Source organism: Gymnodraco acuticeps, unplaced genomic scaffold (assembly GCF_902827175.1).
Source record: "Gymnodraco acuticeps unplaced genomic scaffold, fGymAcu1.1, whole genome shotgun sequence".
In the NCBI taxonomy this organism is placed as follows: domain Eukaryota; kingdom Metazoa; phylum Chordata; class Actinopteri; order Perciformes; family Bathydraconidae; genus Gymnodraco; species Gymnodraco acuticeps.
Genome location: NW_022991628.1, coordinates 192,169 through 208,649, shown reverse-complemented (window position 1 = coordinate 208,649; position 16,481 = coordinate 192,169). Strand labels below are relative to the sequence as shown.

The 16,481-nt window shown below is 38.6% G+C and overlaps 4 protein-coding genes across 5 annotated transcripts; 2 read left to right on the top strand and 2 right to left on the bottom strand.

Annotated features, from left to right (window-relative positions):
* Positions 1–666: 666 nt before the first annotated feature.
* On the top strand, positions 667–5,521 carry ube2g1b (ubiquitin-conjugating enzyme E2G 1b (UBC7 homolog, yeast)). Its single transcript, XM_034198110.1, has 6 exons — positions 667–1,095; positions 1,941–2,043; positions 2,138–2,235; positions 4,005–4,183; positions 4,580–4,691; positions 4,791–5,521. The coding sequence occupies exons 1-5, from the start codon at positions 1,053–1,055 to the stop codon at positions 4,664–4,666; spliced, it is 510 nt and encodes a 169-aa protein (XP_034054001.1). The 5' UTR covers positions 667–1,052; the 3' UTR covers positions 4,667–4,691; positions 4,791–5,521.
* A 318-nt stretch (positions 5,522–5,839) lies between these two features.
* arpc3 (actin related protein 2/3 complex, subunit 3) lies at positions 5,840–9,042 on the bottom strand. The gene is made up of 7 exons (XM_034198108.1): positions 8,868–9,042; positions 8,386–8,485; positions 7,795–7,871; positions 7,123–7,191; positions 6,823–6,949; positions 6,202–6,296; positions 5,840–6,078 (listed from the first exon to the last, which is right to left on the bottom strand). Exons 1-7 carry the CDS (start codon positions 8,871–8,873, stop codon positions 6,016–6,018), a joined length of 537 nt encoding a protein of 178 aa, XP_034053999.1. The 5' UTR covers positions 8,874–9,042; the 3' UTR covers positions 5,840–6,015.
* Positions 9,043–9,051: 9 nt separating this feature from the next.
* Positions 9,052–11,935, bottom strand: gpn3 (GPN-loop GTPase 3). Its single transcript, XM_034198105.1, has 8 exons — positions 11,709–11,935; positions 11,435–11,543; positions 10,807–10,974; positions 10,588–10,712; positions 10,375–10,490; positions 10,175–10,271; positions 9,544–9,672; positions 9,052–9,415 (listed from the first exon to the last, which is right to left on the bottom strand). Exons 1-8 carry the CDS (start codon positions 11,754–11,756, stop codon positions 9,350–9,352), a joined length of 858 nt encoding a protein of 285 aa, XP_034053996.1. The 5' UTR covers positions 11,757–11,935; the 3' UTR covers positions 9,052–9,349.
* A 199-nt stretch (positions 11,936–12,134) lies between these two features.
* rnf170 (ring finger protein 170) lies at positions 12,135–16,319 on the top strand. 2 transcript variants are annotated; one of them, XM_034198106.1, is made up of 7 exons: positions 12,135–12,321; positions 13,198–13,361; positions 13,558–13,633; positions 13,963–14,077; positions 14,332–14,405; positions 14,748–14,879; positions 15,188–16,319. In XM_034198106.1, the coding sequence occupies exons 2-7, from the start codon at positions 13,222–13,224 to the stop codon at positions 15,455–15,457; spliced, it is 807 nt and encodes a 268-aa protein (XP_034053997.1). In that variant the 5' UTR covers positions 12,135–12,321; positions 13,198–13,221; the 3' UTR covers positions 15,458–16,319. The 2 variants fall into 2 exon arrangements, with proteins under 2 accessions (XP_034053997.1, XP_034053998.1); XM_034198107.1 differs by lacking the exon at positions 12,135–12,321 and adding an exon at positions 12,351–12,828.
* Positions 16,320–16,481: the final 162 nt, after the last annotated feature.

Below are 16,481 nucleotides of genomic sequence, written 5' to 3'. Positions count from 1 at the left end.
ACCGTTGTAGAGCTTTTAATGGCTCTGAATGGAGTGGATACGGGGGGGGGCTTTTGTTTTTTGAAAGCTGAGAGGATGTGGATATGGCAGGTTATGAATGGAGTGATGTTAAGTGAATTTGAAAGTGGCCTTAGACCACCTGAAAAAGCAGTAGGTATATATGATAAGGGGACACTACAAGGAATGGCAGGGAGTGGGAAGGCGAGATGGCATCATTTCAGCCGGGAACACATTTTGTAGGTAAGTGATAGCAATAAAACAAATTTTGGCTCAAACTACATGTAGTTTGAGTCAGTGTTTTGCCCCAATTCAAACACAACATATGAAGGAGTTTAAGCACTGAATCTGGTGAATAATGAATCATTTGAATCTGTGTTCCAAATTATTCCAAAGGCGTTCAAAATTAATAAAATGTATACCTGTGTTGGGGAATTACTTTATTATCATATTTGTATTTTGTATTACTATGTTATTTTATATAAGTGCCTTATTTTTATAAACCTGTCTGTTTATATCATGGATGTATAATCTGCCACTGGGGATGCAAATAAAGAACGTGTAGTATTCATTACAAACTGTGTGAGTCAGTAACAGGCCATTGGGGGTACATCCTGCCTGCTGCCAAACACACGAAGAAGAGAAGTGGTCAAAAGCGGTATGCCATACCCTGGATTTGTCTTTACAGGCAGCACTTCCGAGATGTAGATACAACACACTAATTACTTTATCCAAAATCAACAGCTCTTTAGCACAATCAAAGCTCTACGTTTGACCTTAACCTATATTTAATTGTTAGATATTTTGGGGGGACTGTACACAGCTTAGACAAAAAGGCTTGCCTGTGAGGTTACGCTGAGGGCAAACACCACACACGTTTTTTCTTCGCTTTGGACTCATGTTGTTGGTCTTGTTAGACAGAAAAAGAACAAAACGTGGACGGTGTGCTTTAGCTACATTATTTGTTCAATGTTTAATTCAACCGTGGTGACAGTTCGACAGTCATTTGGCCCTAATTAATACAAATAACGGTGGTAAACATATATAGCTGTAAAATGACGGAACAGTCCTCGTTGCTTCTACGTAAACAACTAGCAGGTAAGTTGGCTAACTCTTGCTACTTTAGCTATTTCACTGTATCATCAAGTTATCACATTATAGCAATAGCTGTGTTTATTGATCTTTGTTTTATTCGGCTAGGTTTAACGTACTGATACGTTTGGCATAATACAGTTGAGGTGCACGTGTACAAATTGCGTATTAGACAGCTGTTAGAGAGGATATGACTAAGGCTAGCTGTTGCTCAATAATCACTGCAGGCATTTAGTAAGCACAGCCCAGGCCAGTAGATGCGCAGGGATATTAGCTACCAGCTCAGCACTGCCACACGTGTTTTCATCAGTATTTCTTATATTTCGGTCGTTTAATGGTCAACAAACTGATTGCTTTGTGTCCATGTCGATATAGTTCGTTCGACTTAAACCTAGTGATAATGTATTATTATTATATTACTTAAGTATTTCCCTTGTATGCTACTTTATACTTCTACTCCACTTCATTTTGGAAGCCAATATTGTACTTTTGACTCTACTACTTTTATTAATTACTGTATATATTCACATCATAAGATAACTTAAATTAATTAATACATAAACTATGATACAAAATGATAGGTTAAGATATCCAGCAGTATTATATAAAGAAATGATATCTCCTCCTTTACCAGCAGATATGAACACATTAATGCATCAATAATCAAAATGCAGTTATTTCATAAATATAATCATAAACAGGGATATTATGAACAATAGGTAATTTATTTTGATGTTAATACTTATATGAGATTTTGCATGCAGGACTTTTACTTGTAACAAAGTATTTTTGCACTGTTTATTTAAAGCCCTTTTTAAAGTACATTTAACTGTGTTTATTTTTATTTTCAGAGCTCAACAAGAACCCAGTGGAAGGATTTTCTGCCGGTCTTGTAGATGATGACGACATATACCAATGGGAAGTGGTCGTAATTGGACCTCAGGACACATTATTGTGAGAAAAATGAAGTTACTTTCTTGTGGCTGAGCTGTATATTCATTCATAGTCAGCAGTGTACATATTAACACCTCCTTTTTGCCATTTTTAGTGAAGGAGGTTTCTTCAAAGCGACCTTAACCTTCCCCAGGGACTATCCTCTGAGGCCTCCCAAGTTGAAGTTTGTCACAGAAATCTGGCATCCAAATGGTAAGAACAAAAATAACAGGCCATCATCTCTATTTCATTTATATCCAAGAAATAATTTTGAAATCAATATTTATTTATGTGTGCAGTGGGTGTGGTGTGAACATTTGTTGGTGTAGCCTAAATTAGGGCTGTGCGATTATGGCAAAAATCATAATCACGATTATTTGGGTCAATAATTGATATCACGATTATTTTGACGATTATTCATTGACCATTTATTGAACTTTAAAACAAATAATATTTTACCAATAAACAAGAAAAACAAATATGTTGGAGCGCACTTCCAAAACCATACTAAACATATATTATTAATATGATAAATAAAAATAAATTAGACCAAAATAAATGAAATCAAACATGTTGCAGTGCACTGTCACAACCTACTGAAAACTCCTTAACATATAGCCAACATTTTGGTAAAACATATTCAACATATTCCACTCAGTTAAACGTTGAAGGCTGGCCAACCGTCATGGTCCAGAAGTAACAGGAAATAAATGTTGAACTACAATTTAAGACCAAATAAAAATGTTTAGGCCACCATGGCAAATGCTGGTAGGGCTGCTCATGTCATCTCTTAAAGATGTTTTTTTTTTTGCAAGAAACACCAGCCTGTTTACATGGTCTGGTTTCAGAGATGAGCGCAGGCAGGTGACAATATTGCCACCTGTACTGAAGACCCTCAGCCACGCCCCGACACATGGGGTGACGCCGGCCAATCACAAAGCTTTAATGCGTTCAAGTGCATTATTCTGGCACAGGAAGATTATGTTACAGGACATTAACGATAAAACAGAATATTGTTGTTCTATTTTTAGACACATCTCGCGATCGACTGGTTGGGCACCCCTGGGCTAGACCATAGGTCTGTTGTGGTAGCAAAGTAGTCAGCTGAAGCCACATCTCTCTCAACTTCCCCACGGCATTTGTCACATAGTGCAGGCAGCGCAGACCTGCTGAAATAATACCGAGACGGCATCGCGTAACGCTTGTCCAACGTGTTGACAAGTTGCTTAAAGCCCTGGTTGCTAACAGTGCTAACTGGGCACATATCTTTAGCGATGTGGAATGTAATGGCACCTGTAAGATCTCTGTGTCTCTGCGAGCTCGTCGCGTAGGCCGTTGCTCTGTACAATGCGTCCTGAATCGATGACTGTGATGATGTGGTGGATGAAGTCGAGCGGGCATCTGCTTTTTGTTGTATTACTGCCCGGTCGTATTGCACTTTGTGGTTGTATTTCAGATGATTAAAGAGATTGGTTGTGTTAGCGTGTGGTGCAAACACAACCTGGTAACAAATCCTGCACTGTACTTTATTTTGCTCCACGTCGGACTCCTGAAAGCCAAAGTACTTCCAAATAGTGGAAATAGTTTGACCTTTCTTTTTAACGAGTTGCTGCTCTTGTTCTGACATCTTCGCTCGCGCTGAACACTCACAACACATGTCACTCCCACGTGGCCGAGTGGGCTTTTAGGGAGGGGCGAAAGCGCACCCAGCTAAATAATCGTATTTTGTCAATTATGCTGTTTTCATAATCGTCGCAAGCCATAATCGTAATCGCGATTAAAATACGATTAATTGCACAGCCCTAGCCTAAATGTACACTAACTACTGCTGTTTAAATGTAAATGGTTATAAGATCTGTTTATTTGTATCTTCAATCATATATGTTTTTAAATACATAACCAACTTTTTCTGTTGAGCTGCCGCTTAGTGTCTGCTTGAGTACAAACGTGTCAGTAATCTGTGTGTTATTGTTTTCTGCCAGTGGCAAAAAATGGCGACGTCTGCATCTCCATCCTTCATGAACCTGGCGAGGACAAGTATGGCTACGAGAAGCCTGAGGAGCGCTGGCTGCCGATCCATACAGTAGAGACCATCATGATCAGTGTTATCTCCATGTTGGCAGACCCTAATGGAGACTCTGCTGCCAATGTAGATGCAGCTGTAAGTGTCCATTTTATCTTATAACACTCTCAAGCTGCAGCTAGTTTGCAGCCTTTTAAAAAAAACGTTTGATATACATGTTCCAGTACGTGGTTCTGACAAGCAATATGAGACTTAATCCAAAATCTGTCACGCGTATATGTTTACATTTGGAGAATGGTATCTGAAATGCTTATTATATTTCACCAGAGTTTAGTCAAAAGTGGGCTGAGTGACTCTCAGGGGGAAAATCAACTTTTAAAAGAAGTAAACATCTTTTTATTCAGATGTACAGTGTTGGCAACCTTTTTCGGTAAATTGTGTGGCCAAGAAGTATTGAGAAACATTTCACAAGGGGAAGAACGGTTGCACTGAGCAGGTTGTTGATAGAATATCTGTCTACCTTATATTCTGCAGAAAGAATGGAGGGACGATCCTAAAGGAATTTTTAAGAAAAAGGTAGCACGCTGTGTCCGGAGGAGTCAAGACATGGCTTATGACTAAGGCTTTTCCTACAGCCATCAACACAGTAAGTACTATTTTAAAAAATAAATAAAACCACAGTTACTTGCTGTTGCTACTCCTCAGGGTGCTGTTATTTGTATTAAGTGTGTTTGTTTTGTTTCAGATTGGAACTGCACAAAGGATTTGACAACTGGTTACACTTAAGATGGCTAAATGATCCCAGGACTTAACTTTGTCAACTAGTCCCGGAAACAAAAAACAGACTCGCTGGAAAAAAAGTTAATGTTCTCATATTTCTCTATTCATTTCTGTCCTGCAGTTCGATGAAGGGCATTGGGATTCACGCTGCACAAATTTCAATTTCTCACCATCAGTTGAAACGGTTTCTGGTCAAGCATCAAGATTTCTCTCACAGGAAGATGAATTATACAGCCTCGTTCTTTCTTTTTGTATATACTCATCAGATGTTGAGGAAGAAACCCCTTTAAAATGCTCCATTTTGTTAAAATAGTTTACTTGATATTTACCTATTTATTTAGAGGGACTGTTTTAGGATGCATATGTTCTGTTAGGGAGGTTTTTTGTTCTCTTTCACCCTGCCCCACTGAGCCATCCAGTCTACAGTGATTTCATCAATTATGCAACTTTGCAGTCGTTAAAGAGATGGAAATACGGACACTGGCTCTTATTTCCTGGAAGAGTTCTGCAAAGAAAGTGTTCCTTCTCTCCCTGGGGGGCAAACATATCACCCGGCGCTGCCTTAACTTTGACTGCCAGCGAAGGAAACTTATCGTCAATAAGGACTGCATCTGAAAGCTTGTTTGGAATCCAGAAAATAACATTGTGGACAAACCAAAGAGAATACACCAATAAATATATTTTTAATGAACGTGATGCATTGTTTTACTTTGGATGTAAACTGTTTGTCCTCGTCTGTGAGACAGTGATGTTGTACAGCAGCACTTAAGGCAATTTATACAGAAGACATTGACATGGTGTAAATAACAAAATGGGACAGTTTCAATAATTGAGCCATTGTTTTTGTTAAACCTTTCCGTCTGCTGTGGTGAAGGCCTAAACCAAAATAATCTACCGGTCTAATTTGAATAAATAGTGATAAGCCTCATACAGCGCTACTCACTGTAAATAATTTCAACTCCTTGAATACTTTCCTTGATCTGAGTGAAGTGCAATAAGAACAAAAAAGCACAATTATATTCTAATCTCCATGATTGCTTTATTGAATTAAGCACCAGCTCAATATGGTCAACATCCGCCTAATGTTAAAGAGTATAAAATCATTTTATCAATGCAGTATCACAACCCACCAAAAAAAAAAATCGATCCGTCTTGCAGGTGCAGAATCGAAACCTGAGTCCTGAGTCGTTTCACTGTCCCGGGGCGGACAGACTTTTGTTCATGAACTGCCTTTTGACAAAGCACACCCACCACTGGAAAAAAACAAACTTGTTAAGAAAATGTCTGAAGGCACATTTGTTTTAAGCAAACAAGGCACCCTGTGATCTCATGGTCACAAAGAAACAGATTATTTTGATTTGAGATGTTGGCCTCACCTTGCTGGGTTTGTCTGTCTGGGGGTCAAACACGCGATCACATAGCCTCAAGCCGGTCTCCTGGCGGAGCTGCTGAAGGTACGCTCTCATGGTCTCTGGAAAAGGTTGCAGAGGTTGTCACCACAGCCACTAACACCCTCCTTTACATTTTAACAAACACTTTTGCTAGTGAACATTTGATCTTTTACGGCTACATCAGAATTAGGAAGGAGTGGTTTCAAATGACTACTGTGTTTATTTTTGCAACCATTTTCTTTTGCCTTCTTCGCTTGTTTGATAACTTGTGGTTTGCTGTGTATGTACCGACATGCAGTCTGCACGCAACTAATTAACTCTTCTTGTAGGTGAGCTATAGAAAATACTAACCATGGGTATTTTGCCTAACTTGACAAGAAAGCTGAAACGATATATTGTGCAGCCTTAGCATAGATGTAAAGTCCCTGCCACTACAAATATTGGATGATTACATTTCCAGGCGCAATGTTTAAGATTGGGGTTGAGGGTTACCACAAAGGAAATGAAACAGCATTTCTAACTTCCTTTAAGCTGATGGAATTAAAGGACATATGCAATGGGTACAAGGAAAGTGAAACAGCATTAGTTGATGGTGTTTGATCTTACCGTCCTCTTGCTTGTTTGCAGGCTTGACATACATAGCATTGAGAGGGAAGCCAGGTTCTCCAGGAATGGGGAAGTTAGTGATGCCCAGAGTGTACATCTCCTTCTCTCCCTGGCTCCTGGAGCTGCACTGTAAAGAGCAAACACAAAGGGTTAGATCACCTGTGTTAGTAACACTATTGAAATAGGCATTCAAGCCACTCTGATTTACCACAAGTCTTTTAATTGATGCTACTCATACCACTTTTTTATTCAAATCAGTTGGATTGCAGACATCTTCCTGTGTAAACATGAACAACTTACCTTCTGTAGCCTCTTTAGGCATTCAGAAATGTACAGTGTGACATAGATCAGCGTCCTGTCCGCCTCATTCTGAAAATAAGATAAAATAAGATGGACCTTTATTAATCCCTGTGGGGAAATTCAGTAGTTTAACAGCAACCGGGTAAGAAGGAAAAACAGGACAGCACAGATTCATACAGATTATAGATTAATAACATTAAAGATAAAATCAAAGATACAAATAACATGATATACAGGTAAGTAACCTTTAAAATAAGAAATGAATTAAAATGAACATATATACATATTTGGGTCATATATACATATTATATTATTAGATATATTAAAATCACATTACCTGCTGAAATACTTTGAATTAGACTGAAAAAAGTATTTTGTCTTAAGCGTTAATGTTATTGTAAAGAAATTCCATAACAGTTCCAGTCAGGTCTGCACAGCAAAGGGTCATGTAGTTTGAACCCAGAGCAAATATGCATTGCTGAGGGGAACGCATGCAAGCTGGGGCATGTGGAAGAACTAATTGCAGAGCTGCTTTAGACAGACAGAGAGACAGGAACAAGCACAAATGGACACTTATTTTCTTCCTCTTTTGCTTTGAAGAATATATAAAAGGCAGCAGAGTCCTTAGCTTTTATGCAAACAAATGTTCATGAACTTTAAATACTTGCTTACCTTGATTTCATAGTTTTTAAAGAAAACGTTGGCCTTGAAGTAGTAGATGGCCTCATCAACTATGTCAGTCTCCATGCCTAAAATGGAATCAAGGTATCAATAACTGAAAGGTTGATTTTTAGATGTGTTTTATACAGACTTGATGGGAAAGATGTCAAGTGACTAAGCAGTTTGAATATAAAATCCATTTCCAGTAACCTTTAAAGTGGCATACTAATGCAATAATTGTTTTTAAAAATCAAGTAAACCATCGCCACACGACGACTACCATACAATATTATGTTCTGTCGACTATTACCTCTTCAACTGATCTATACAATACTAAAATATCTGCAAAATCGTTGAGGGTCATCAAGCTCCACAGACAATGAAAAGCTAAAAGACATGAAGACATGAAGAAGTGCAACTTAAGGATACACTCTTCGGGCCATATATGGAATTTAGGGTAATGCATTTATCAGGAAGTGAGGAAGGTGTCATAAGGTGACAAACACGTATTAAAATAGCCATTAGAAACGATACATGTTTGTTTATGTAATCATGGGGGACTGGATCCACTTTATAATAATTACAACGACCGTAAACACTTACCGTCTCCTCTAGCTGGACCCTTGAACTGGGTTTTGATGGGAAGCAAAGCCATATTCCCCACCATCCTGGTGTCAGGGACCATCAGGCTCGAGTGATACGCCTGAAAATAAGAGAAAGGTGCTGTCACTAATATTTATTTTCCAGGTATATTTTTATCAGAGAGCATCAGTGACATCTCTGCTTCAGACCCATCCGCTCACGGCTATACTATCACGACAACTAACGATGTATTTAATAGATACATAAATAATAACAAAGTAAGTTAGGTTAAACCCGTGAAATGCAATAATTCTGACTTGAAGAACATCAATAACAGATTGCAAATGTTAGCTTAGCTAGACAAATATGCTAACGAGACTCGTCACCATAGCTATCGTTTACTCGGAGGCCCTTGTCATCCAGTGGAGTTTATATGCATTCGTTTTGCTCTTAGCCTACAAAATACGCTTTTGCTCGTTAGTTATCGTGTAGGATTTACTCACCGGCATGCTGAGTGATAAATATCAGTCCAACTGCTCAGCGAAATAAAAAATACTAGCACTGCAGGACCCAGCTTCCGCCTGTCCCACCCTTCAGCTTTACAGGAAGTGGACACGTGTAATGTAGCGTACCGTCCACACGTGGGCGCTAGCACACCAGGTTCATTACACAGGAAGCCAAATGGTATATTTTGTGTAATATTTTATTTAAAAAATATAGCATTTATAAATGTATTTAACAAAAACTCTTTAAAATAAAACGTTGTCTTGAAATAATGACAATACAGCACAAAAAAAACTTCGGAACATAATATGAAGCAAGGTATTGATCTTGTGAGTCAGTTTTTCTGCCCATATCCTTTTTCTTATTTTGCTTGCAGTCATTATCCTCAGGAATTGATATTGTGATTCCTGGTTCGTCTTCAGCCTCAAATGTTGTGTTCAACTCTAGTCTCTTTTTCCCCATGATTCTTGGTTTTGTATCCTCAGCTGTCCCCTTTGCCTTGAAAAATCTCATCATAATTTAGGTCAGCCGACTCTTCATCAACCTCCTGTAGGTAAAAGGAAAGAATGGGAAAACAACAAAGGGAATCATTTAGTATATTAAAATATGAAGTATTGTAGTTTAAATCATGTTGTTAAATTATGTTTGATATAGTTGTTTTGCTTGTTTCGTCACCTTGGGCTCCTTGAACTCCAGGTCCTCTCCATACTGTATTGAGAAGTCAATGCTTTGCAGTACCATGTTCATACCCTCCTCATCTGTGCGGTCAAAAGGCATGAATCTCACCATGCTATAATCATCAATCTGGACACAAAGACAAAGAGAATGTCAACAACAAAAACAATTATAATCAAATGTTGTATCATATTAAAAGTATAGTTCAGCGATTTGAAGTGGAGTTGTATGAAGTACTATACTGTAATCAGTGTTACCTAGTTTTTAGAAAAAGACAGGAGTAATGGCATACAAGTACAACATGTGGTTCTGTGGATGGGGTTAGCAGCAACATGTATTTTAGCCACTGAAAAAAAAGGTCATAATCAGATTAAAAGTAATGCCATCTTTGGAAAATGTTCACTGCCATCGGACGGGGAGCCGATATCAATGCTTACGACAAAAACAGTAATTTTACCTAAAAAAAAACATGGTAGCTGCTGCTCTATCGCTTGAGCAATTGGTTAATTTGTGTTAATGTATGACTTCTGTATTAAGGTTTAGTCATGCTGACCACTATAGGTCATACACCAACTATGCTAAAGTACTTCACACAACTCCTTTTTATCCAAACGTTAAGGGTGTCACTTACCAGACCACAAATGGCGTTGGTCAATTTTTTGAACTTTTTGCTCCTGATGTTATCTGAGGTATCTTCCATCATTGAGTACATGTCTGGGTCCAGGTACCTAGTGAAAAAGAAAGGGATACATAACTACAGGTGCTTCCAGATGAAAACGTTGAATTGATGAAAACACCAGACTTTTGTACTGCACCCGGTGTGAGACTTACTTTTCAATCTCCTTCTTGGCCTTGGGACTGAGCAGGTCCATTTTTGTCATGATGTTTATTTGAGGGATCTCTAACACCACCATGGCACTCAGGGCAGCCATGACTCCTGAGATGAACTGCAGTTAGAGAAGAGGGAAGATGTGAGACCTCATGGTTGTTGTCATAATTACATCAAGTGTACTTTAGTTCAGAACTGGCAAGGTCATCTGTCACCTTAAAAGTCTCCACCATGAACTGGGAGTCCACCAGGAAGACCCCGCACACCCGGAACTCCCACTGCTGGAGCTGCTCCACCAACTGCTTCATTACAGGGAGGTGTGTGTACAGTTCAATCTGACCTGCAAAAAAAAAAAAGAAGAAACTGTGCTCAAGCTGTAAACACATGGCTTCATAACTAGGAGAATATAGTGCTTTCCGTGCCAAGGTGTTTACCTGGGCAGTCGAACAGTATATAGTCATCCTCTACGTGACCCAGGCTTTCGCCCAGCCAGTCAAAGTTGTTGGCGAAGTACTCCATGCAGAATACCAGGCCTCCATTGGGGCCAAATCTGAGAGAGGGGTCCTCCATCACGTCATCCACCTGGATGAGCTCTCGGATGTCTGCAGACACAGAAACAATGAGGGTGCCGTACACAATAACACTAACCGTAAGTATGCAAAATGTGACAAAAAGTATTAAATGATATGAGTATTAAGTTATTCACAATATGTATGTACTATATACGGTATATACTAAAGTCAATTAAATGAGCCTGTTGGAACCATACCCAGTGTATTGCTTTGTTATGCTTTTGTATTGATAGGATTACTGAGCGCATTGATGTGATCACATTGCACTGTATCCTTGTTTAGTGTGTTGCTGTACAGTATGTGAACCAAGTCAACTATATATCTGTTATTAGAAAACAACTTCTTAAATCATAGATTAAACCCATTAAATGCATGTAATAACATAACTCTTTAATCTCTACTTGTTTTTTTGTAACCCTGTTGTGGGTTGTATGGGCTACTTTATATAAGTAAATGTAATGACTTTGTAACCTAAACATGATGTATTCACCTGCCATGACAGGGTAGTCAAAGTGCTCAGCTGCTGGGTCCAGGTTGACCACCTGAGCTGAGCGGTTCATGGACCCTAGATGCTGGAGCATGGTGGAGCAGTAGGTACTCTGAAATGTAACACAACATTCCAACAATAAACAGATACAAATAAACGATATGACTTCAACTTCATGTATGTGTATGTGTATGACTAGACAATCTCATGCCTTAGCATAGCGTTTTAGCCGAATAGCATAACAAGGCATCTCAACACGTGTAACTGAGTAACTTACCTTCCCGCTTCCCGCGGGGCCAATCACGAGCTGCGCAAAACGAGGCATTTTGCCTCAGTGTGTTGTGAAAACGTTAAATCCCCTTAATCGTTAGCTGTAGATAGCTATAGTTTTTTTGGATTAATTATTGATGCCTTACTATTCCTTCTTCTTGTTTTTAGGGTCAGTCAAACCGGCTGTGAGCTGGCTATACTGGTCACTGCTGCCCCCTACTGGTGAGAGTGTGAAACAAAAATGAATTGGACAAAAGATAGATGGATGAATGTAGAACATGGTTTAAATATTTAACTTGTGTATGCAAATGAGTTCAATATTTTTGTATATAAACTGTAATATTAAAATGAATTATCTTTTTAAGAAATTATTTTGAATTGCTTCTCCAATAGAAACAAGTAACTAACCACCTGCTGACCCGTGGAGGGCGTTGGTTGCTAGAAACGTTGATAGCAGGTAATCACAGAAGAAGAAGAAGAAGAAGAAGAAGACGCAACTACCCGAAACAACATGCAAAACTGATTAAATCTGTCCCCTATTGAAAGAGATTGTTTCAAGATTTAGGACCTTGAATGGACTGGGCAAGTCTAGCCTTAAGAAAAAGCTGGATTTCTTGTTGGTATGTCATCGTCGCCCTGTTGCATTGCAACCATGATTGCAACGCATTGTAATGTAGTTGTTAGGCTACGTTTACTGTACTAGATTGTGCTCTTGTGCCACACGTTGACTCTTGGGTAACCAGGTAAAAGGATAGCTATGTTTATGATTTAGCTACGAGCTATTATGGCCAGGTTAAACTCGGATTTAGAAGACTCGGCCATTGGTCTATTATCAGTATGTAATAACGCTACCGTTAAGTTAGCTACTTTCCTTTAGCGGATGTGCTAACATTAGCGAAACGAAACCCCTTTGCCATCAACGTCAGCAGTATTCATAAATATACTTACAGCGTATTATTAGCGAGTCAAGGCTACTCTGCGAGCTAACACTAAACTAAGCTAGCTGTGTGGCATTTTGAGTTTATGGCAGACAGTGCTAGTTGATAATGTAAGCAAGATAAACAGCAACGACTTCCTTATAGTGTGTGATCTTGGATTTGAGTGGTACTGGAAATTATATATATAAGGTAATATGTTGAAATGTATGATAGCTAGTTTGTAAGATGAGCTAACGTTAAGCAGCCTGCAAGACCCACTCCTTTTGTAGCTAGTTAACTTGTGTTGAAAGTACGTTATACTTCTAATGTTGCAAATACTAATAATGCAGCTGTTTTTCATACCGTAGATCTGCTGAATGAGTTTAAACGTTTTAGAAATGGAAAACTCTCCTACTTAGCTGTCATAGAGGGAACATGACAGTAATAACATGTTACTACATTGTGTTATTTTATGCAGTTATAGCTAAGTTAGTATTCTATTTGATCATGTTATATAGATATAGTCAGACACACTGTCTAAGGAAATGCTAACCACTTTTTTTATCCATTTTGGTTTAGAGTTGTAGGCTATGAGTGTGGGTGATGGAGGACAATGAATGTGGGGACTTGGACTACCTGGTCCATGATGAGGACACCTTCATTGAGGGTATCAGTAACCAGGTCTTATTTGTTGTGGTACTCACTATCACCTTCCTTGCAGGCCTCCTCACTCTGCTCTGCAGGTAAATTAATATACAAATTGACCATGATGTTTATGTAAAGTAGGATATACATGTGGTGTTTTGTATTAGCCTTCCAAATACATTCTCTAAAATAAATGTCCTTGTTTGTTTGCCTTGCTTTGTGTGCTTTTACACTCATGACCTTCAGCTGGGGACTCATACAAAGCCACATTTCTAACCTTTGGCCTTCTTGCAGACAAGAGGAGCAGAACATTCATCCTGAGAATCAAGAGCATGTGCGAGCAGTGAGACAGCAGCTCCAAACAGAGCAGGTACGTTAGAAAATACAGGTCTAGCCTTTCTGCCAAAATACAGTTGACAAAGAAAGTCTAGAAACAACGACAAGACATGAAATGCACTTTTTATTTACCATTAATCGTACATGTTTCAAAGAGATTTGAACACAATTAATATATTTTGCAGGTAGGAAATAGGGTCATAAACAGACTGTGTATCATAAACTGCATGGTTTTGCAGGATTGTAAGCTGCTTTTATCTCAGTTAAAAATGTCTGTTTTTCAAAAGTAGATTCATTTTAAAATTGTCTGTTCTACCATTTCTCACATTTTAAACTTTCATATGTGTTTGCTTTTTCTGTCAGGATGAAAATTCACAGTCGGAGGCGAGGCAACAGTATTACACAGACATGTCTTGTCCTGTGTGTTTACAGCAGGCTGTACTGCCTGTAGAAACCAACTGCGGACACCTTTTCTGTGGTAAGACTTTAGTACTGATAATAGTAATATGAACTCAGCAAAACCAAGATGTTACATTATGAAACAAAGAAGAACAAGTGATGCAAATCAGTAATTGTCACTACTGGATTATATTTTCTTAGCTCAGAAGTAGACATTTTAAAACGATGAAAGCATAATTGAGAAATATATGCTTTAAAATAGATGTGACCTATTTTATTAGTATGTATGCAGTGTGATCATGTTGTCAAAGTGTTATCTTTTCCCTTTTACAGGCTCCTGCATTATAGCCTACTGGAGGTATGGCACATGGCTGGGTGCCATTCACTGTCCCATCTGCAGACAAATGGTGAGACTTGTAATACATTCTGGACGTATAACTTTTAACCTCAGCTTTTGATATGCCCATGTTTTAACTACCAGACATACAGGTAGCTGTAAGGATCGCTTGCGCCCATTATGATACATGCCAAATGATCATATTCTAGACTCGTGTTTGTCGCTTAATCTGAAATACTTTACATTTTCAGTACAATTGTTTTCTGTTGGTTATTTTCACAATTACGAGTTATTCTTTCTAATTGTTCAAATAGTTTCTAATTGTTTAAATCGTTTTATCAATGTAGGTGTGCACCACACATTTCCTTTTTTGGCATCAATATTTGTATGTTAAACATTTCCTCTTTCCTAGGTAACGCTGCTTTTCCCACTATTTCATGAGAACGCCGCTCCTCAGAGGGTCCAGGATGGCGAGGCAGAACCTCAGCTGATATTAAGAGACCTTAATGATTACAATCGCAGGTTCTCAGGCCAGCCAAGATCTGTGAGTATACAGCCAGATACATATTTAGGCTGCAGTAGTTACTGGTTAGCTAAGCATGCGACTTACGTAAGTCGCTTTGAACCAAAGGCGTCAGCTAAATGCAAAGTAAAGTAATGCTTGATAGCCAACAGTTCTTGAAATAGTAAAGTTCAAGATGCTAGTGGTGTTTTGAATTGTATTAATATTTCAAAAGCAGTCACTATTCTTCTCAATATTAAAAAACACATTTCTTATAAATTCCCTGCACACCATGTGTTTCACCATATTTAGAACTCCTTTCAATATTTTCTCTCCTCTTTTCTTCTCAGTACATGGACAGGCTGCGCGATGTGCCCACCCTGCTCCGCCACGCATTTAGGGAGATGTTCTCTATGGGTGGCCTCTTCTGGATGTTTAGGATTCGAATTATTCTCTGCCTAGTGGGAGCGCTCACCTACCTGGCATCGCCGCTCGACATCATCCCCGAGGCGCTTTTCGGTCTGCTGGGATTCATGGACGACTTCTTTGTGATCCTACTTCTCTTTGTGTACATCTCTATCATGTACAGGGAGGTGGTTACACAGAGACTGTATGGTTAGGTGCTCAAAAGACGCCTGTGCTTGGTGCGGGAAGAGCGAACGCAGCATCTACAGGACATGTATTGACTGAATAAAAGGAGAGCGGTTCAAAAATAAATGCTGGGTCTCAGGTTTGCTTTGAAGCCTGGGATGTGACTTCCTAACTGGAGAGGGGTTGACAAACAAGGAACTCTGGATATTGGCTCTGTATATATAATTCCACAGTATGGTTGATAGATCTAATGACATCAAGGCAAAAAAACATCAATTAAAGGGAATGAATGAAGGCATTACAACAAGTTGTTTCGGATAATTGTACATTGTAATTATGGAAACAATTGTGTAACATAATGTGATCTTTAATTTACTGTATTAATGGCAGTGTCTTGATTATATTGCATTTAAAGTTGGTTGTCAGCGTCCAGAAGGTCGTCTGTGAGCAGAATTAGTGTTTTTAAACCATACTGTGGCTATTACAGGCTACTCTGTCAATGAAACTGTTCATGCACTTAATTAAGTCATCTGTGACTACTATGCATATTCATTCGAATAACAGATTTACATGCGTGTGTGAAAATCACTGGATCATGTTACTTCCAACTGTTTACATTTATTGATGAAAATGGAACCTGAATCTGAGCCAACTGACCATGCATAGGACAACTTCAATTTTTCCAAAAAAATTAAAGGTCATTGAATGTAATCTCATGGATTTATATGAATGTTGACTTCCCTTGACACTTGGAGATAATATTGAGTTTGGACGTTTGTCTTCTTTCTGTACAGGATCCTAATCCGGCTCTGAGTGAGTGAACGCTTTTCAAATAACACAATGTTTGCTTACCCGTTGGCCAATTAAAAAAATCAATATTTAAAAATGAAATTGACGTGTACACTATTGATTCAATTCAAATTATTGTGAGTATCTTGCACTGTGTTTTTAAGGGAAGTATCATTTCATCCTTGACTATATGGGTGGGATGGATTTATGTTGATTCCCAGTAAAGATGCATTACTGGTTATCAACATTTTTGACATTTGAGGA